Source organism: Mesoplodon densirostris, chromosome 5, assembly GCF_025265405.1.
Source record: "Mesoplodon densirostris isolate mMesDen1 chromosome 5, mMesDen1 primary haplotype, whole genome shotgun sequence".
Taxonomy (NCBI): domain Eukaryota; kingdom Metazoa; phylum Chordata; class Mammalia; order Artiodactyla; family Ziphiidae; genus Mesoplodon; species Mesoplodon densirostris.
The window spans coordinates 125,809,509-125,833,228 of NC_082665.1; the positions used below are offsets into that span (position 1 = coordinate 125,809,509).

The window sequence follows — 23,720 nt, forward strand, 5'->3', positions numbered from 1 at the left end:
GATCCAGATATTGGCAGGTTTTTGTGACATTCTCAGGCTAGCAAAGTCACAGTAGACGATTGCAGAATTCAGTATATGGAAAACCATAAAATACATAACCCAAAAATGTCTCCTAAAAGAAACTACTTAAAGATATATTCCAGCCAATAGAAATGATTCAGAATTATAAATCTAAGAATGTAGAAGTTATAAATTTGTGTCTTTCCTGTAACAATTCACTACATTATTCTTCTTTCCCTTCTAGTCATTTCTATGTATCATAACTGTCAACTGAAAAAAAACGCACAACCTAAAAGTTGAGAGTTATGTTTTATATGGTGGACATTCTGAGGACTTAAGCCTCTGAACTCTGAGAAACTGTTCTAAAGAAGCAAGGGGGGTGGGGGGGTAGAGCCAGGATGTATAGGATTTTTTTCAACAAAAGACCAGGTAGTTGGAACGTCAAAAGTTTACTGTTAATTAAAGAAAACCAGATATCTCAAGTTTAGGAACTTAGTCCTTTTCTATGTATGGGAAGATGCAAGAGTCTGGGCTCACTGAAATCATTCCTTTGATGTGCACCTCAGCTATCTGGGGCCAGTATTCTGTGCTTTCTCATCCAGAGTCTCCTCAAGGTACACCGTCGGGATGGCTGCAACAGTTGACTGCTAGATGACTGGCATCCTGTTTCCATCCTGAGTTCCCTCAGGGCTCACCATTGGGGAGGCTGTAATGTGATGTCTTGATGGCTGCAACATCCTTTGTTTACTTATATGGCAGGTGGCAGTCTTAGTTCACATAACAAATAGTAAATATTTTTTTCTGGGGTACATCCTTTACCCCACAGTTCAGAGGGCAATCACCACTTAAACACCAACCAGCTGTGTTTATTCAGAACATGTGAACAAGGGTGAAGCTGCAACACTGTTGATGCAGGTCAGGATCTCTGGGAAGCAGGTCTGAGATGGAGATTGAAGGAAGTTTTTAGGGAATCCTCTTAGGCTCAACACTTGTATAAAGGGAGAGAAGGAAGGAAGGAGCAGAGGAAGAAATTGGGCTGCAATGAAGTTGCAACAAGATATTTTGCCCACTCCAGGTACACCACCAGCTAAAGCTGTGTGTCCTTCAGGGTTGGCCAGGGGGACCTCCTGTTACACACCCATATTGACCCATCATTGAATGCAGGCTGCTCTGGGAAAGGGGCGTGTTCTTGATCAAGGTCACTTCCTTCAGCTGAAGGCAGTACCAGAAAGGACTGAGGGCTAAGAGGTGAGGGCTCTGGGCTGGCATACTCCCAGCCACTGCAGACTTAACCCTTTTTTTTTTTTAAATTTATTTATTTTTGGCTGCATTGGGTCTTCGCTCCTGCACGCAGGCTCTCTCTAGTTACGGCGAGTGGGGACCACTCCTCTCTGCGGTGCACGGACTTCTCATTGCGGTGGCCCCCCTTGTTGCAGAACATGGGCTCTAGATGCATGGGCTTCAGTAGTTGTGGCATGCAGGCTCAGTAGTTGCGGCTCGCAGGCTCTAGAGCGCAGGCTCAGTAATTGCAGCACAAGAGCCTAGCCGCTCCACTGCATGTGGGATCCTCCCAGACCAGGGCTCGAACCTGCATCCCCTGCACTGGTAGGTGGACTCCCAACCACTGCACCACTAGGGAAGCCCGAGACTTAACCCTTTTAATTCTGAGGGGGCATCTGGATGGGTAGCACAGCATCACTACAATTCTGCCAGCAGAATCATTCAGTGTTTTCATTTCCCATCACGGAAGCAAGGCTTAGTTCATGAACAAAAGACCATTTGCATTGCAACCTTTAAAGAATATTCTATACATTTTGAAAATAATTATATATATATATATATATATATATATATATATATATATATATATATATATAATCGATATTGAATGAACTGAGTTAAAGACATTTTTTCTCAATCAAGTAAAGCTATGATCCAGTCCCATGTCTTTTGGCAGATATTTTTCCCTATCTAAAAATCTGTGATTATTCTGTGTTAATTATATTTGATTAGTTACATGATATGAGTTCAGTGATGTGAAAAAAATAAAAGAAAGAAATCCTAGAACAAAATAAAAAAAATAAATCCACCAAATTTTTAAATTATTTCTGGGAGATGGTATTATGAAAGAGATTCATTTTCTGCTTTATATTGTTTACACTTCTAAATTTTGTAAAATGTACATGTATTATTTTTTAATATTCAAGGAATAATTGTGTATATGTTATGTAGTTGCAAATGAGTTAGTAAAAAAATAAATGCAGTAAAAATTTAGAAGGAAATGCATGAAATCATTATTGAAAACAACCAGGCATTCTTTATTTCTTTATTTTTCTTTGTTTTCAAAAACTTCCATAATGGGTTTACATTGACTTCATTTTCCATTTTGGGGGGAAATTTTTGCTATTTTATAAATTGCAAAAACTATGAAGCTTCTAATGTCACCTCATTAAATATGAGTTTTCCCTTGGTTACTCATAGATATTTTCTATCGTTAAAGAAAATTCCTTCCTTCTATTGCTTGCTTATTACAAAGTTAATTTTTAAAAAAGAATATTTACAGAGTTATGTTTAAAAAATCAGTGTTTATTGAGATAATGACATGGGTTTTCTTTTTTATAAATCTGATGAATTATATAATGATTTCCTAAAATGGAACCATCCTTGGAATAAATCCCAATAAGCATGGTACATTTTCTTTTAATACACTTCTATATTCAGTTTACTAATGTATTGTTTAGGATTTTAGCATGTATATTCAAAGTGGTATATGGTTATCTTTTTGTATTATCCTCACCTAGCTTTGGTATCAGACTTTTCTGGACTTGTAGATTGAATTCAGAAATTTTCAGGCTTTTTTGTTCTCCAAAGCTTTAAAAGAATTATTTGTTCCTCCTCCTACACTGTTGGTGGGAACGTAAATTGGTGCGACCACTATGGAGAACAGTATGGAGGTTCTTAAAAAACTAAAAATAGAGTTACTGTATGATCCAGCAATCTCACTCTTGAGTATATATCTGGAAAAGACGAAAATTCTAATTTGAAAAGATACATGCACCCCAATGTTCATAACAGCACTATTTATAATAGTCAAGACATGAAGCAACCTACATGTCCATCAACAGATGAATGAATAAAGAAGATGTGGTGTAATATATTATGGAATATTACTCAGCCATAAAAAAGAATGAAATAATGCCATTTGCAGCAACATGGATGGACCTAGAGATTATCATGCTAAGTGAAGTAAGACAGAGAAAGACAAATATCATATGATATCACTTATATGTGGAATTTTAAAAAAGATACAAATAAACTTATTTACAAAACAAAAATAGACTCACAAACATAGGAAACAAACTTATGATTACCAAAGGGGAAGTGGTGGGGGATAAATTGGGAATTCAGGATAAACAGTACTATATAAAAAATAGATAGACAGCAAGGACCTACTGTATAGCACAGGAAACTACATTTAATATCTTGTAATAACCTATCATGGAAAAGAATCTAAAAAAGATATAATATATATATATATATATATATATATATATATATATATATATATCTGAATCACTTTGCTGTACACCTGAAACATTGTAGATCAATTATACTTCAATAAAAAAATTACTTGTTCCTTTAAGACTTGATAACACTGAGTTTTAAAACCATCTGAAATAGCCTTTAGTAGGGGTGATAAGCAGTATGAACGAAATGGTCTCTTTCTCTACTTCCTTCCATGGTCATTGGTCTACTCAAGGTTTTTACCACTTTGGGGACCTATTTTGGGAATTAACTACTCTCCCCAAAATATTCATTTAATCTAGAAAACTATGCTGATAGATTTTGCACAAAGTAATCTCATCATTTTAAAAGTCTTCTCAATTTATGGTCCTTTTTAAAAGCTTAACATTGTTGATGTTGTCTCTATTTTTCCTTGAATACAATTGCCAGAAGTTTAACACTTTTATCTTCTTTTGGTTTTATTGATCATATATTTTCTAAACTTTCTTTTCCATTTCATTTATTTCTTTCACTTGTATATCCTTCTGGTTGACTCTTATTTGGTTTTCTCTTAGAGCAAGCCATAGTTATGGAGGTGACCATACAGGTTTATCCTGTGTCTGAGAGACCCTTTCACACAGGACTATGATTTAACAGGGCACATGGCTGCCCAACTAGAGACTGTATTCCCCAGCTTTGTCTACAGCTCAATGTGGCTGACATAGTCTGAGGAAAAGTGAAGTGGGCTTCTGCCTACCTTCTACTTTTCCTTTTTTTTCTCTTCTTCCCATTCTCTATATCCCAACCCTCCAGGACTTCTTTGAGTTCTTCCAAGACACTGAGCTCCCTTCTGACCAAGGTTCTCACACCTTTTATTTGCTCTCAAGAATGTTCTTCCCTCTGCCACCCATCATCTTATTAATAACTCTTCCTCCTTCAGGTTTTAAACCTGAGTCATTCATCTTAAGCAATTGATGCCTCACCCCTAACCACCCCAACTCTAAGGAATCTGGTCAGGTCCCACTGCTACATGGTCCAATTCCACTTTAAGCTTGTCCTTTATTTGTTGTGAAATATTTTTTACATTCAAAAATATAATATCTGTAATACATATAATATGAAAATATTCTTTAAAATCCCCATACACCCCAAAGCCAGTTTAACAAAACAGAATTTTACTAATTCCATTTAGTAAGGCACATGGTAACCCAGCTAGATACTACGTTTTCCAATCTCTGCAATTTGCTGTAGTCATATGATTATGGGTAGTTTTTTAGCACATACATTTCCCTAGATGGTATATTACTTAGTTTTGCATGTGTGTGAATATTATAAAAATGATGCCATTTTGTCAGTGCTCATCTTTATTGTTTTTGTACTTAGATTTGTGTTTTTGAGATCTTTCTGTGCCAACAGGTAGGGGCACCATTTCTTTCATTTTCCAATTATTCTCACTAAGGCTACTTTAATGGAATTTTAACATCCTATGTCATGACTATACAACCATTTATGCATTTATTTTTTGTTTATGGACATTTGGCTTGTTTCTAGTTATACACACAAACACACTTGTGTTTCAAATATATTTCATATGTATATTTTATGTGTTTGTATTTATATGAAAATTATGAATTTCACTGTCAAGACCTTTTTTTTTTTTAAGTGAGTTGTTTCCAACTCTATTTTTTATTTTTTATTTTTTCATTTGGGAGCTACCAACCCAGGACCATTTTAAATTCATTCCTTTGCCTGGGAGATTTTCGATCACCTAAGTGGAATGATTTTCAGTCCCAATATTGCATGAGGGTTAAATCATGATTAAAACTTTTCAAGGAAACCTTTTTTTTTTTTCTTCCTTCCACTTAGAGCTAAGACCAAGACACATACATTTCTCTGACATTTCCCTTTGAGGGATTATTTTTTAAGATTATAAAATTCCTGTTGTTTGATTTGGAATATCTCACCCATAATTAGATTTCTCCACAGAGAAGGGATTTGGCTTATTGACTGTCATAAATCTCTAATCTGGTCCATTTTATAGTTAGCATTGTAATTCTATCCATCATTTTCATACCGACTGACACTGCATAAGCAGCCTGCTGGCCTTTCCTACCACATTCCTATAGACACTATCTTAAAACTCTGGCAGTTTTCCAAATTAAGTATATGTAAAAATTACACCCTGCTCGATTAATTGTTACATTTTCAGATGCTACTTATAAGACTTCTATGCAGACCAAAAAAACTTAACACATGAAGACGTTAACCTTAACTTTTAGTAGTACAATAAAATGTGCTTTGGTCACTCAAGTTTCAAAAAAAACGTACCCCTTTTGATCTTCTACATTGTGTTTTTTTGTTAATCTGTTTTTATTGATTCAGATCTATAGTTATGTATATTCTATTTTAAACATTCTTTCAAAGTTTGAAGCAAAAGGTGAGCAATGAAAAAACATGTAACATCAGATTAGACTTTTTCCATGAATAAAACATCCTATTTTCTTGTCATTAAAAATTAAAGGCCTTGAAACACCTGGAGATCAGGCTGAGAGGGGTACTGACTATGACATATTCGTCTATGTGACACTTAACACTAAGCAGCATTTGAACATTGATTTAAGTCATTAAAGGACTTGAGCTACATGTGGAAGTAGAGAATTTAGGCCAATCTGGCTTCACAGACTGGCCCTACTCCTAACTAGCCATGTGGTCATGTGACATGATATTAGACCTTTCAGTTTTCTCCTCTGTAAATGGAGGATTATAATGCTTATCTCACTGAGTATTTATGAAGATTAATTGAAATCGGTTAATACTGAGGATCTAGAACAGGGCCTGTCACACACTGGCCATCAATAATAGTTACATGGCTTCCCCAATGTAGCAAACAAACCAAATCATTTTTATGAAGAGGAATCAAACAGCCTTCAAAGTACTACAGAGGTTTGATGATGAAGCTTAGATAAATAAGTTTTTAATTTTTATATTTTGCAATTATTGTCATATATATAGAATTTATTAAGCATAAAATTATATGTTCACCAACTGACCAAATAAACACTAAATGTTTCTTCATTTCATAGAGTCAATTTATATATTTCTCTTTGGCAGTAGGCCTTTGGAAAGAAAATAAAATAGCTGAATTCTTACCTAATTTTACTAAAATAGAATCCAATTGGATTAAAATTTTAAATGTTTAAAATAAAAAAATGAAGACATAAACATGTTGGAAGAAAGCAGACAGATTTTTTAAAAATAATTTTTGAGTGAAGACAGTTTGGTTATGCAGGACATAAAGTCTAGACACTAAAAATTTATAGATGATAAGTCTGACAACATAAAAAAATGTAAAATTTTTATACAGCATAAATAAAAATCCAAGGTCAAGTAACAAAAGGGGAACATTGTCAACAGCATGTGTAATAAGAAAATGGTAACTAATATACAAAGAGCTCATGCAAATAAATAGAAAGTACCAACTTAATTTCAAAATTGACAAAAATAATATGAATAGACTTCATAAGAATAAATGCAATTGGACAATATTTAAGTGAATGCTTATCCACACTCATCATTTTAAAAATGCAACTTCAAACAATGTTATGACACCTTTCAGCTATTAAAATATTAGGCTACTCTTGTTTTATATTTCATAATTTTGGTGTCTGTGGTAAAGCAGACACATCTACTCAATGTTGCTGGGAGTGTAAGCTGCTGGAATTAAATTTGGAATATGTATACCAAAATTTGAAATGTACATATCCATTCCTAGTAATTTATTTACTGAATATCTTGGCATACCAATGCACAGCTCTATGCATTTAAGAATTTTCGTTGCAGAATTATCTACACAGATTTTTTAAAAATCCTGGATAAACCTAAATATTCATGATAGGGAAATAGTAAAGGAAATAAGACTAGTTATATCCTTAACATGGTACACTCTTAGCTGTAAAAAAAATGACAGAGAACTATAATGTGCAAATGAGAAATGATTTACATTACTTTGATGTGGAAAAAGTAAAATATAAATAGTTTTTATTGCAAATTTCCATTTATGCAAAGAAATAAATATAAATGTGGATACAGCATATGTATTACATATTTTTTTCTGGAAAGAATTGAGAAAAAAAAGTTGAAAGTAGAATTAGGGATATGAACGTGGAACAGCAGGAAGGAAGGAGTAAGATTTTTTTTTGCTTAATGCTTTCCTGAACTGTTTGAAAGTTTCTCTGTGCTCTTGTATGTTTTACTTTAATTTAAAAAAATAATGATGTTAATATGATGATAAACGTAAATAAATTGTAAGGAACTAAAATTAAATTAAATATCATTAGGAGCCAACAAATAATTTTAGGTGTTGAAAAACATGTACTATGTGCTCTTAAGAAGGAACTGCCAAAATGACATTCTTGGGGTCAAATGATATATTCATTGATGCTTAATGAGTTTTATTTTCCCCCAGACAAAGCCAAAGGAAGATCAAAAACAGGGACCCACTTTGATTCAGCCCGGAGACGGAGCCGAGCGGTCCTTTATCACATCTCTGGCCACCTGCAAAGAAGAGAAAAGAACAAATTGAAAATAAATAATGTAGGTGGTGTGTGTGTACACAGTGAATGCTAGACTTTCCCTTGGTGGCAGTATTTGATTCACAAAAGAAAGCCTCCAATTATGCATTTATTGGCTTTGCTAGATTTTTTTTTCCACTTTGGCTTGTGCTTTCCTATAAAAAACAAACTGGAAAAGGTCAGCAGTCACGAGGCATTTCTGTAATAAAAATGATTAATCATAGTGTTATCACAGCATAGAATATTATTTCAGTCCGTATAATATGGTACTAGGGACACTGCAAATGGGACTGGTTACATTTTATGAACAAGTTATATTACACATCCATAGTTTGTTGGTTAAAATTTCTCAAATTTAATTTTAGCTCCATCTGTTTTGCACCTTATCTAATTTCACTGAATGCTTTCATCCAGGGGGACCATGAACAAATCAAAGTCATTACTTTATTTGGAAAATTTACATTTTAGGAAACACAGAGTTGGAAATTTCACACCTTGGAACTGGGTTTGAAGTGACATACCATATATTATATGGTTTTTTTTTTAAAGTCACACTCTTAGTAAATTATGGTAGGGCTCCTCTCTGAAACCTGGTGGTTATATGTCAACTGTGCCTATAAAAGGTGACTCTGTGGTGTTTTAAGTGACACACGTCCTCCAGGATTTTACAGTTAATTTTATAATTGGTTCTGAGAACTAAGAGACTTCACTCGGAGATCCAGAACTCTGTCTGTTTGGTTGTAGATATTCAAAGATGATTTTTCAAATGATGGTAGTGTCATTCATCTGCCTTGTGGAATCTCCAGAACATACAACTTTGGGGGTATGTGTGACTATGGGCAACAGACATCAAGACTCAGGGTCTAACTTGCCAATGACTTTAGAAAAAGTCATATCAAACAACCATTGCTGTTTTGGAATTGATCTCAGATCCTGAGGTTCTGGGAGTAAAGGACGCAAGAGAGTCTTTGGCATCTCATTGTACACAGAGAGCTTGAGACTACCTAATCTGACATACGGATGCTTTGCTAAAGCAGTCATGCATCAGAAATACAAAGTATCTGCTTACCTGATTTTAGTGAGCAAAGATGCACGAGCCCAGGTGTAGAGCACGATCTGACATGAAAGGGCTGCCAACCTGGTTGTGCTTCAATGGGATTCCTCTCTGGAAGCCAGACAAGCTATTTGCATCTGTTTATGGTCCAGGACCGTCACCCATGCTGGTGCTGATCTGCCACGCACCGCTGTTAAGAGTCACATTCTATTTAGTTTGTCTTGGCTTAATATAAAGATTTTCTAGGGACACCCGCATGTCACATTGGTTTCCTGAGAGTCCAGGGATAGACTTCAAACCGTGCACACCACTAGATCACTGAATCCTTCCCCTGGTTCCTCGTCATACTTGCCTTCAGTTACCAAGTCAGCCTTAGTGACAGTAAACAAGTTCTAGGAAGAAACAAATGTAACCACACCTGGGGTTGATTCTATGCAAGCCAGTCAGCAAAACACCTAAACACATATTAGCCTGAGATTCTGTAATGCTGAAAGATGACACTCTTCTAGCATTTAGTCCAGAGTCATTTAAATGTACTAAGTATTAGTGAGCTTAAAAATGCATTCACAGAACATGCTGTTTTTCCCCTTTTGATTCAACAAAGTACAGAACAGTACTTAAAAATCTTATTTAAAAAATCATAACTCCCACCCCTTGGCTAATTTGCTAAATTGCATTTATTTAAGAAGTACAAATATCAGGGTGGAGCATTAAAATAACACATGGTAAGGAAGGGTGTCAAATCAGCACAGTGAATCTGACAATACAGGTAATGTCTTATTTCTGAAAAGGAAATGTGGAATCAGGACTGGCCTTGTTCACCATCTCTTTTCAAGGAGAACAGGGCATAATGACTAAAAGACAACAGAAAGAGAGAAGAGGGAAGAGGAAACAATGATCTGAATGGTTTACTGGCTAGACAATCAGTCTTTGGGGAATTCTGGATATGTTAACATTCATGTGCCCCCCAAAAAAGACTTCTTAATGTTTTTGTAGCTTTTTGCTATTTACAAATTCTTTTTGCTGTTATCATATCATTAGATCCTTACAGCAGGCCATTACTAGATATGATTTTTATTCGTTCCAATTTAAAGCTGGAAAATAACAACTTATTTGAGGTCTCAAAAGTAGAACAGCAGATGTGGGACCCATCCATGAATCTTCTGACTCAAAGCCACGGTGCTTCTGCCCCTACCTTGCTGCTTCTCTGATACAATTCTGTGGAATAGGAATGTATGATTCAACTCAGAACAAATTAGCTCATCAGGCCATTAGCAAGCTCTGAGAATCAGGATGTAACACCCTTTAATCCTGGCTCTAACTTTGCTACATGGTACCTCTTGGAAAAGGTTTTTAATTTCTGGTTTCCTTGATTTGTTACTCTGTCTATTACATGACATTGGGATGATGCAAATGTCTTCAACCCAAAGATCACATGGGAGCCTTGGGAGCTTGAAGGGACAGTGCTTTAGATGCCCACATATTACCAACAGGGTACCGGGCTGGTAGTCATCGAAGGCATATGCTACCTTGCAATTACTCAGCGTAATTACTGTAGAAACATTTTCCCATCCCTTTGTTCATTTGGATGTTAATTTCAAAGACATGTTGCAAAAATAGTTTAGGAAACAGTTACCTTGATTAGGCTTTGGCCTTAACTACTCTGTGTTTCAGTAATACATAGGGTAGAGGCTAAACTACTCAAACACCACTGGTACTAAACAATACGCTTGAAAATTAATAAATAAGATATATAACTAACATCGAGGATAGTTGGTTGTATTATTCTTTAGGCAAACTTCATAGGTTTCAGGGTTATAAATAATGTCTTTCCCTCTTACTTGCTAAAAGCACACTTTCTAATTGTAAGAAATTTTCTTCCATTGAAAAGGTTTTTGATAAAACTTTACAAATATAGAAGCAGGAGGAGGAGAACATCTCTTTTTTTCACTAGGTGATTGTGTCAGGATATATGCAGAATTTGAATGAAAAACCTTTTAAAATTTAAGTCTAATCTGAGATGTATTGGATTCTCAGTATATTTTAAAATAACTTCAATAATATATTTTAAGTAGCCTATAAAAATGAAATAGTGTGATTTATTTTCTGATTTGTGGAGATAACTATTACATTGCTGACCTTTTTCATCAGCATCACTAATGCTTCGTATAATCAACATAATTCAATTAAAAAAATACTTTACTTCTTGAGTTTTCCCAACCTTCACTCCTAGAGCTGGCTTCTCCCTCAGATAAAGTAAACATTTCATTTCTGTAACATGATAGAAAAAGACTTATTTGGATAAAAATTGTGATATTCTTCCATGGCTTTTGGTTATGTGTTATCATAGTAAATATTTGAAAAAAATCATATTGGAAACCATCATGTCCTATTGTAAATAGAAGTGCTTGTCAACCTTGAGATTTATACTCATGGACCCCAACTCTCTCTTCGATGCACCAGCCTCAGCTTTGATGAGAAGCCCAACAGGGGTTACTTTCTTCTTCCTTCCTCAGTTTTATGTCATAATCCACCTTTGGAACCTGTTCCTAGAAACCAGAGAATGAGGCAAAGGAGGCAGGTCAAGTCAGGGAATTGAATGGAGCATAAACACGGTGACAGATGGGCATCAAAGAACCATCTGGAAGGAGTGAAGCAGGCCCTCCCTCACCACCAAATCCTGGCTTTATCAGGTGCCCTGTGGGATGAGTGAGACTATTAACAGGAAGTAGAAACGTGTGCTGTAAATGCCTACCAGAGAGAGATGCAAGCTAGGAGAGGCATTCATATTAAGGTAGCAGAAATATTTGGGCACTGAGGGTCACCACTAAAGAGCTTGTGCTCCTGATTCCAAGTACTTTAGGTATCCGTGGACATACCACATTAACTTGCCCTTCCTTCAGTGCCAGAAGCAAGAAAACACGCTGCGACCTGCAAGTAACAGGTATTCAAGAACTTTGAACTGTTCTGTTCATTCAACGTAACTTTCCAATTTAAGTTTCCATTACCTATCTTGTATTTCTCATTAATTGAGGTCAAAGCAAGGTCTGCAAGTATCTGGTCATAGGCTGTCAAATTGCCACACACGCTATTGTTGGGCCTCCCTTTGTCTCACAGCAATAAAGAGAATTGTTCCTCAATTTGGACTGCTTTCAAAGTGAAGTGCTTTTGCAGTTATAAAAACTCCGGCAGCTATAAAAACTCTTCTGCATTTAATCAGCTGCACAGTGAACATTGCTTTTCTCCTCCCATGACTTGAATAATAACTGTTAAGTAACTGTTTCTTGCTTTGCCATCTTAACAAGGGCTAGCCAGTGCCAGAATAAATCTATGTCCATCAAGGTTATGAGATTTGGGTTCCCCGCTGGAAACTTCACCAACAACCATAATACAAAATGCAAGGAGTCAGCACAACCTGCTTTTAGTTTGAAAGACATGTTAACAGCTATTCACAATTGAATTGATCATATAGCTCTAACCTTTTGAGAAAAAAAATGATACCTTTGCTGCTATTAGAAGTATTTCAGGCCCAATAAATTCTTTAGATAATGACTGTCATCTCAAAACTATAAGTATATGGAATGTCCCCATGACAGTAGGAACATAACTGTATCTTTGTGTTTATAATGTATGTAGGCTTATACTTGCAACTTTGGATGGTTCTAGGTGACATTCTAGGTAGTGATCTTTTAATTCTTCATGAACAAAATCTAGGTTAGTCACTTATTAACACTGGTGACTACACTCTGCATATTCCTGTCACTTATGACAAAGATCTCTGCCCGATTTTAACATACTTAAAAGTCTACTTTTTGCATCACCAACTTCTAAAAGTCATTTGTAAGATGTATTGACATTGTTGGGATATTGGGATTGACATATATACATTAATAAGTATAAAATGGATAACTAATAAGAACCTGCTGTATAAAAAAATAAATAAAATTCTAAAATACAAAAAAAATAAAGATGTATTGACATTGTATGTATAAATAATTCTCCCCATGTGTTTAAGGCTGTGTGTTCCTTATTTCTAATGTTGTGTTTCTCCCTTCTCTCCTTTTTTGTCTTTATCCACAGAATGTTTTTGTAGATAAACCAGCATTTCCGGAGTATAAAGTTTCTGATGCAAAAAAGTCCAAATTCATACTTTTGCATTTTAGCACTTTCAAAGCCGGCTGGGACTGGCTTATTCTATTGGCGACGTTTTATGTTGCCGTGACTGTACCTTACAACGTTTGCTTTATTGGCAATGATGACCTATCGACAACTCGGAGCACAACAGTCAGTGACATTGCAGTGGAGATTCTTTTTATTATAGGTAAGAACCCACGGCTGTTTTCCTAGATTTGCATAGGGGAAGTAAGTGTGTTCCAGATTTTTCTAACATGAATTTGAACTAAGATCCATTTGCATGGGCATGACTCAGCCTCTGATGCAAATTTTGGAGAAGCACATATTTGGATTTCTGAAAATTGCCTCTTCCAGCTTTCTCACTGTTCCTTTGTTCAAACAGATCTAAACTGATGTTTTTTGTTTCTATCCTTATTTCATCAAAAGTGGGTTGAAAAAGACTTAATGACTGTTTTGTTTGTACTCTCAACTTCTATTATGATCTTACCTGTACAGGGTCAGAGATGAGCGTTGGCAAGAACCTATCAGTGGTGTTCTGATAATGGTCCCGTCTTGGGCATGTTTCTTCATGCCCATCGTGCTTTTCCGGCAGTTCATGGTGGTTGCCATAGGTGGCCTAGTTGCAGAAGCAACGGCTTACATAAACCTTCTAGTCAATCAGGAGAAACCCTGAGTATCTGATTTTAACGAAAGAAGAGGCCCCAAGGGATGTTTGCTAAGAATACTTATCTCTAGAATATTTGGAATCTCAGTTGAAGCTGCATCTGCTCCATGCTTGTAAGCCTTCTCCTATTTTCCTGTCTCTTAAAGCTTCGTCTTGTTTAGACCAAAGCCCAGCTCTTGCTTGCTCATTCTAGTTCTCCATGAAGGCTCAGATTGACCCCCATGTGGAGTTCCTGACCACCATTAGCAATCTGATTCCTTGTGTCTTTACCTTGTCATGGTGATGTAGGGTAACATCCTTTTCATAAAGATGAGAGAATGTTTGGAAAATGTTTTCAAGCAGTAGGTGAACAAGGAAATGAAAAAAATGGACCCTAAAAGTTCAAAGAAAAGGAAATATATAAGTGAGGCTGATCAAAAGATTGTTTCAGTGGCAGTGGTACTTTTTTCTCTGTGGATCTGGTACAGCTTTGGATTCTCCAACTGAAGGTCTCACGTGTTTGCTCTAGAAGAGTTTGTATGTTCTTGATGTGGCTTTGGCATCACTGTTAACATTGCGCTTCCTGGACACACCCCTCAGACCTATGCTAGGACCCCAACTCCCACCCCAAAGGTGATGGCTGTAGTATGTTTAGGCCACTAGATGGCAATGTTGTCTAGTTAGGTAGCTTGGTAAGGCTGCAAACTCAAGGAAACTTATCTTTAACCTTTTTTTTTAACTTTAACTATTCTTTATTGGAAAAGCATAACCATAAGGGGTATTAAATCACAGTTAAATGGCAAGTAACAACATTCAAGTTTGAAAAAGAATTTAAAATGAAAACTGTACCAGACACCTTTCAAGATGGCAGCGTAGGAAAAGCCTGAACTCACCTCCTCTGATGGAAACAGCAAATACACAGCTGTATGTGGACCAACTTCCTGTGAAAAAGACCTGAAAACTAGCTGAACAGATCCTTTGCAAAAGGATAAAAGGACCACGTGAAGAAGGTAGGAGAGGCAAAGATTCGGTCTCACCAAAAACCCCAGTACTTATGTGGCAACCCACGCCTGGAAGGATCTCACATGTATGGAAATTCTTCCTGAGGAGTGAGGGGTTCATGCCTAACATCAGGACCCCAACCCTTGAGACCTGCACCTGAGAGACAAACCCCTCAAACATCTGACTTTGAAAGCCAATGGGGCTTACATCCAGAAGTCTCAAAGGGCTGTAGGGCACAGAGATTCCACTCTTAAAGGGCTCACTCACAGACTTACTCACCCTGGGACCAAGTGTTCAAGCAGCAGTTTGAAAAGTGCCTAGACCATATGTGAAGGAGATGTATTAGCTAATATTAATGTGTCTGCTCGAGGGGCAGAAGCTGGTGGGGGCTTTCTCCAGTGACTGAGGGGCTAGTGGGTGCCAGTTTGGGGCTCCTTCTATTTAGCTAGTGTTGATGGGCATACCCCACCCCACTAAAGCCACTGGTGCATATTCCTTGATTGCCTGGCTCTGGTGGCCAGGGAAACTTGTGCTTCTGGGCTCCCTGGGGCTGAAACAATCAGAGAGACAGTTCTCGGCAGGACATCACCCCTATGGCATAGCACAGACAGCACACTGAACACGCTCCAGATCTTCCTGTGAAAAAAAGGTCTATTTTCTTGCCCTAGAGCTTCAGCCTGAAGGGCAGGCTTCAGGTTTACTACACATCTGGGAACTAAGAAGGTGCCCTCAGGGAACACAGGCTGGGGATGCCTTCTCTGTGCTCTTCCTTGGCCATACTACAGCTCACCAGTACTTCCAAGTGAAGAGCTTATAGACTCACCTGGAACCCTGATTTTTGCAATTGTCACCAGGGGGACACCTCCAAATTGCCTGGTCTAGTGGCCAGTAGGGTTTACAACTGAAGTCTCAGAGGACTGTATATATTTGCAGACTTTAAAAACTGATGACTGAGGATCTGACTTCCAATCAGCCTGAAACTAGGTACTGACTGAGATCCTCCCTTTGGAACAGTGACAGGTATTGGCACACCCTCAACAACTGGGATCTATCAAGAGTCAGTCAGGCTGCTTAGACAATCACAAAAGTTCGAGAGACAACCAAGAGCCAGGGCAAGGTTGAACAACAAGGTTCATCTCCTACAAAGGTCTCTCCTTCAGGACTGAAAGGAGAATGCATAGAAACAAACACAGAGAGTCAGGCAAAATGAGGAAACAGGAATATGTTCCAAAGGAAAGAACAAGTTAAAAACGCAGGGGGGGGGGGAAAACTTAGTGAAATAGAAATAATAATCAATTAGGTAAAGAGTTCAAAAGAATGGTCATGAAGATCCTCACCAAACTCAGAAAAAAATGGATAAAAATAGTGAGAACTTTAACAAAGAGAAAGAAAATGTAAGAAGGCACATGACTGAAGAATATAATAGTTGAGCTGGAAAATACACTAGAGGGATTCAACAGCAGACTAATTGAAGCAGGAGAAAGAATCGGTGATCTGGAAGACAGGGTAGTGGAACTCACCCAAAGAGAAGAGCAAAAAAGAAAGAAAGAAAAAAAAAAAAGAATTGCAGTACTATTTACAATAGCCAGGACATGGAAGCAATCTAAATGTCCATCAACAGATGAATAGATAAAGAAGGTGTACATATATACAATGGAATATTACTCAGCCATAAAAAGGAATGAAATTGGGTCATTTGTAGAGATGTGGATGGACCTAGAGTCTGTCATACAGAGTGACGTAAGTCAGAAAGAAAAAAACAAATATCATATATTAGCACATATATGTGGAATCTAGAAAAATGGTACAGATGAACCTATTTGCAGGGCAGGAGTAGAGATGCAGACATAGAAAACGAACATGTGGACATGGGGGAAAGGGGAATTGGACGAATTGGGAGATTAGGATTGGCATATACACACTACCATGTGTAAAATTGATAGCTAGTGGAAACCTGCTGTATGGCCCAGGGAGCTCAGCTCAGTGCTCTGTGATGACCTAGATGGGTGGGATGGGGGGGTTGGGAGGGAGGTCCAAGAGGGAAGGGATATAGGTATACATATAGCTGATTCACTTCATTGTACAGCAGAAATTAACACAACACTGTAAAGCAACTATACCTAAATAAATAAATAAGTGGAAATAGCTTAAACGATCTATGGGACAACATGGAGCAAAATAACATTTGCATTATAGAGGGTTCAGAAGGAGAAGAAAAAGAGAAAGGGGCAGAAAATTTATTTGAAGAAATAACAGCTAAAAACCTTATTAACGGGAAAGAAACAGACATCCAGATTCAGATCCAGAGAATTCCAAAAAGATGAACCCCAAAAGATCCATACCAAGGCACATTATAATTAAAATATCAAAAGTTAAAGAGAGAATGTTAAAAGCAGCAAGAGTAAAATGACTTGTGCACAGAGGCAGCCCCATAAGATTATAAGCAGATTTTTCAGGAGAAACTTTGCAGGCCAGAGGGGAGTAGCACAATATATTCAAAGTGTTGAAAAGGGAAAACTTCCAACCAAGAGTAATCTACCCAGTGAGATTGTCATCCAGAATCAAAGGAGAGAAAAACAGTTTTCCAGACAAGCAAAAACTAAAGTTCACACCACTAAAATGACTTTATAAGAAATGTTAAAGGGACCTCTAAAGGTACTAATTAGTAACAAAGAAATGAAAGTAAAAATTTTATCAATAAAGGTAAATATTTATAATAAAGGTAGTATTTAAGCATTTATAAAGCTGTTATGAAGGTTAAAAGATAAAATTAGTAAAAATAGCTATATGTACAATAATTAAGGAATACACAAAATAAAAAGATGTAAATTATGACATCAAAAAGAGAAAACATGGAGGGGTAGTTAAAATATAGGGTTTTAGAATGTACTCAAACTTACCTTGCTATCAACTTAAAATAGGCTTTTATTTATATATAGGCTATCATATGTGAGTATTGTGGTAATCACAAAACAAAAGCCTGTAGTAGATACCCAACAGATAATGAGAAAGGAATCTAACCATAACAGCAAAGAAAACCACCAAAGCACAAGGGAGGAGAACAAGAGAAGAAGAAAAAACAGAGAAGAACTACAAAACAGTCAAAAATCAATTAACAAAACAGCAATAAGTACATACCTATCAAAACTTACTTTACATGTTCATGGACTAAATCAAAAGGCATAGAGTGGCTGAATGGATAGATAAACAAGACCCATCTACATACTGTCTATAAGAAACTCACTTTAGATGTAAGAACACACACAGACTGAAAGTGAAGGGATGGAAAAGTTGTTTCACACAAATGGAAAGCAAAAGAAAGTTGGGGTATCTATACTCAGATAAAATAGACTTTAAAACAAAGATGGTGGGCTTCCCTGGTAGCACAGTGGTTAAGAATCCACCTGCCAATGCAGGGGACATGGGTTCATGCCCTGGTCTGGGAGGATCCCACATGCTGCAGAGCAGCTAAGCCCATGCACCACAGCTACTGAAGCCTGCACACCTGGAGCCTGTGCTCCACAATGGGAGAAGCCACCACAATAAGAAGCCTGCACACCTCAATGAAGAGTGGCCCCCACTTGCCACAACTAGAGAAAAAGTCTGTGCACAGCAACAAAGACCCAACACTTCCAAAAATAAATAATAAAAAATAAATTTAAAATAAATATATATAAAATAAAACAAAGATGGTAATAAGAGTCAAAGTCAGATATTACATAATGAGAAAGGGATAAATACAACAAGAAGATATAACATTTGTAAATATTTATGCACCCAACATAGGAGCACCTAAATATACAAAGCAAATATTAACAGACCTAAAGGGAGAAATAGAGAGCAATACGATAATACTAGGGAACTTTAATATCCCACATACATCAATGCATAGATCATTCAGAAGAAAATCAATAAGGAAGCATTGGCCTTAACACATTAGATCAGAGGCAATGAATATATATATATACAGAACATTCCATCCAAAAGTAGCAGAATACACATTCTTCTCAAGTGTACATGCAGTATTTTCCAGGAGAGATCATATGTTAGGCCACATAACAAGTCTCAATAAATTAAAGAAGATTGAAGTCATGTGAAGCCTTTTCTTCTGACCACATGGTATGAAACTAGAAATCAATTACAAGAAAAATACTGGGAAAATCTCAAATATGTGGAGATTAAACAAATGCTACTGAACAAGAAAAGGGTCAATGAGGCAATCAAAGGTGAAATTTTAAAATACCTTGAGACAAATAAAAATGAAAATACAACATACCAGAATCTTTTGAATGCAACAAAAACAGTTTCAAGAGGGAAGGAAGTTCAGAGTGATTCAAGCATACCTCTAGAAACAGAAGAATCTCAAATAAACAACCTAACTTTACACCCCCAAAAAACTAGAAGAAGAACAAAGTCCAATGTTAGAAAAAGGAGGAAAATAATAAACATTAGAGAAGAAATAAATGAAGTAGAGACTAAAAAGACAATGGAAAAGATCAATAAAACTAGGAACTGGGTCTTTGAAAAGATAAGCAAAATTGACAAACCATTAGCTAGATTCAGTAAAAGAAGAAAAGAAGAGAAACTCAAATAAAACCAGAAATGAAACAGGAGAAGATACAACTGATAGCAAAGAAATACAAAGGGTCATAAGGGACTACTATGAACAATTATATGCCCAAAAATTGGCTAACCTAGAAGAAATGGGTAAATTTCTAGAAACATACAATCTTCCAAGACTGAATTATGAAGAAATAGAAAACCTGAATAGACAATTTACTAGTAAGGAGATTGAGTCAGTAATCAAAAACCATCCAACAAACAAAAGTCCAGGACCAAATGGCTTCACTGGTGAATTCTACCAAGCACTCAAAGAAGATTTAATACCTATTCTTCTCAAACTCTTCCCAAAAATTGAACTCATTCTATGAGCCCAGCATTACCCTGATACCAAAACAGACCAGGGCACCACACACACAAAACAAAGAAAATTATAGACAAATATTCCTTACAAACATAGATGTAAAAATCCTCAACAAAATATCAGCAAAGCAAATTCAACAATACATTATAAGGATCATACACCATGACCAACTGGGATTTATTTCAGGGATGTAAGAACAATTCAACATCTGAAAAACAATCACCGTGATACACCCCATTAACAAAATGAAGGATAAAAAACATATGATGGTCACAACAGATGCAGAAAGAGCATTGGAAAAAAGCTAATATTCATTATGATAAAAACTCTTAACAAAGTGGGTATAGAGGGAATGTACCTCAACCTAATAAAGGCCATATATGATAAGCCCATCATAGTATGTTAGCTAAAGCTTTTCCTCCAAGATCAGGAACAAAACAAGAAAACCCTCTATCTTTCAACATAACATTAGAAGTCCTAGCCAGATCAATTGGCAAGAAAAGGTAATAAAAGTCATGCAAATTGGACATGAAGATGTAAAACTTTCATTATTTGCACATGACAATTTTATATATAGAAAAATCTTAAAGACCCCACCAAAAAGCTATTGGAACTAATAAATTAATTTGGGAAGGTTGTGGGGTACAAAATCAATTTACAAAAATCTGTTGCATTTTTATACACTAACTGAACTATCAGAGGAATTAAGAAAACAATTCCACTTACAACTGCATAAAAAAGAATAAAATACCAAGGAATAAATTTAACCAAGGAGGTAAAAGACCTGTACACTGAAATCTATGAAATGTTGATGTAAGAAATTGAAGACACAAATAAATCAAAAGATATTCTATGCTCAAGGATCAGAAGACTTAATATTGTAAATGTCCGTATTGCCCAATCTACAGAATCAATACAACCGCTATCAAAATTCCAGTGGCATTTTTCACAGAAAAGAATGTACAATCCTAAAATGTGTACAGAACCACAAAAACCCTGAATAGCTAAAGCAATCTTGAGTAAAAAGAACAAAGGTAGAGATATAGTGCTCCCAGATTTCAAACTATATTACAAAGTCATGGTAATCAAAACAGTATAAAACATTATAAAACACACATAGATCAATAAGACATACACATAGATCAATGGAACAGAATAGAGAGCTCAGAAATAAACTCACACATTTTTGATAAATTAATTTTCAATAAAGAAGGCAAGAATATTCAATGCGCAAAGGACAGTCTCTTCAATAAATGGTGTTAGGAAAACTGGACAACCACATGCAAAAGAATGAAAATAGACTACTATCTTATACCATGTACAAAAATTAACTCAAATTGATTAAAGAGTTGAATGTAAGACCTGAAACCATAAAACTCTTAGAAGAAAACATGGACAATGAACTCCTTGACATCAGTCTTGATAAAGATTTTTTGGATCAGACACCAAAATCAAGGGCAACAAAAGCAAGAGTAAACAAGTAGGACTACATCAAACCAAAAAACTTCTGCACAGTGAAGGAAACCATCAAAAAAATAAAAGGGTGACCTAATGAATGGGAGAAGATATTTGCAAATCATATCAATAGGTAGTTAATATCCAAAATATATGGAGAACCCATACAACTCAATAATAGAAAAACAAGCAATCTGATTAAAAATTGAGCAGAGGATATGAACAGACATTTTCCGTCACTAATCATTGGGGAAATGCAAATCAAAACCACACTTGTTAGGATGGTTATTATCAAAAAGACAAGACAAGAAATAACAAGTATTGGTGAGGATGTGGAGAAAAGGGAACCTCATTCACTGTTCGTGGAAATGTAAATTGGTGCAGCCACTATGAAAAACAGTATGGAGCTTCTTCAAAAAATTAGAAATAGAACTACTATAAATTCCAGCAATTCCACTTCTTCAGTACTTATCTGAAGAAATCAAAAAGACTAATTCAAAAAGCTATTTGTACCTCTATGTTCATTGCAGCATGATTTACAATATCCAAGATACAGAAACAACCTAAGTTTCCATGGATGGATGAATGGATGAAAAAAATTGTTGTGTATACAGTCAACCCTCCATATCTGTGGGCTCCAGATCTGCAAATTCAACCAACTGTGGATCGAAAACACACTAGAAAAAAAGTTTTTAGAACTTTCCGTGAAGCAGAATTTGAAGTTGTCACACACCAGCAACCCTTTACATCACATTTACATTGTACTTACAACTATTTATGCAGCATTTACATTATATTAGGTATTGTAAATAATCTAGAGATGATTTAAGTATATGCGAGGATGTGTGTAGGCTATATGCAAATACTATGCCATTTTATATGAGACTTGAGCACCCACAGATTTTGGTATCCTTGGGGATCCTGGAACCAATCCCCTACAAATACCGAGGGGCAACTGTTTATACAATGGAATACTACTCATCCATAAAAAATGAGATATTGCTATTTGCAAAAATATGGCTGGATCTTGAGGTTATTGCACTATGGAAAACCAAACCAATAGATAGAGAACAGATCAGTGGTTGCCATAGAGGAAGGGAGTATTGGGAGGTGAGCACAATGTGTGAAGGGGTCAAGAGTTACAAACTTTCAGTTATAAAATTAAAAGGTCATGGGGATCTAATGTACAGCATGGTAAGTACAGTCAATAATACTGTACTGCATATTTGAAAGGTGCTAAGAGAGTAATCTTAGAAGTTCTTATCACAAGGAAAAATCAGATGGTGACAGATGGTAACTAGAATTTTTGTGGTGATCATTTCACAACATATACAAATATCAAATCATTATGTTGTATACCTGAAACTAATATGTTATATGTCAATTATACCTCAATTAACAAAGAAGAAAGGGAAAATTGTAGACAAATGGGGTGTGTCCATATGTCAGTCTGTTTTATTTATTTATTTATTTTGATAAGATTCTTTTTTTTGTTTGTTTACAGGGGGTCCTTGGTTATCTGTTTTAAAATAGCAGTGTGTACATGTCAATCCCAAGCTCCCAGTCTATCCCTCCCTCCCACCCTTGCCTCCTGGTATCCATAAGTTCATTCTCTTAAGTCTGTGAGTCTGTTTCTGTTTTGTAAATAAGTTCATTTGTATCATTTTTTTTAGATTCCACATGTAAGCGTGATATCATATGATATTTGTCTTTCTCTGTCTGACTTACTTCACTTAGTATGACCATCTCCAGGTCTATCCATGTTGCTGCAAATGACATTATTTCAATCTTTTTAATGGCTGAGTAATATTCCATTGTATATCTATACCACATCTTTTTTATCCATTCATCTGTTGATGGACACTTAGGTTGCTTCCATGTCTTGGCTATTGTATACAGTGCTGCAGTGAACATTGGGGTGCATGTATCCTTTTTGAACCATGTTTTTTTCTAGATATATGCCCAGGAGTGGGATTGCTAGATCTTATGGTAGCTCTGTTTTTAGTTTTTTAAGGAACCTTCATGCTGTTCTCCATAGTGGCGGTAACAATTTACATTCTGTTAGTTTTATATCATTTTACTTTGCTAACCTTTGATGCCTTTTGCCACCCACTCAAGACAGACATAAATTAGGACTCTAAAAAGGCTCCTCATGACCTTGTCAAAATTCTCATGAACTTCGGCAATCACTCAACGTACCTAAGCCTGAGTATCTGCTTAACGAGTATTTATTATCATTATTTTTTTTTCAACTCTGTCATAGAGACAAGGTTATATCTTGGAACTTTATTTCCCACTCTTCCTGGTTCTTAGATATTGGATACTTCTAGGGCTTAGAAGCCATTTCTGGTACTACCTATTCATTGACAGATGATGACTTGTTTACACTCAGGAGAACTGACACCTGTGAGAAAGATATAAGGTGTTTTGGGT

At 36.1% G+C, this 23,720-nt stretch overlaps 1 protein-coding gene across 1 annotated transcript in view; it reads left to right on the plus strand.

Moving 5' to 3' along the window:
- The window catches only part of KCNH8 (potassium voltage-gated channel subfamily H member 8), a 348,245-nt gene that overhangs the window by 178,903 nt on the left and 145,622 nt on the right, over positions 1-23,720 (plus strand). Inside the window, exons 4-5 of the mRNA XM_060100168.1 lie at positions 7,970-8,097; positions 13,210-13,450. Of these exons, the coding sequence (XP_059956151.1) occupies positions 7,970-8,097; positions 13,210-13,450 (369 nt within the window). The remainder of the gene's footprint in view (positions 1-7,969; positions 8,098-13,209; positions 13,451-23,720) is intronic.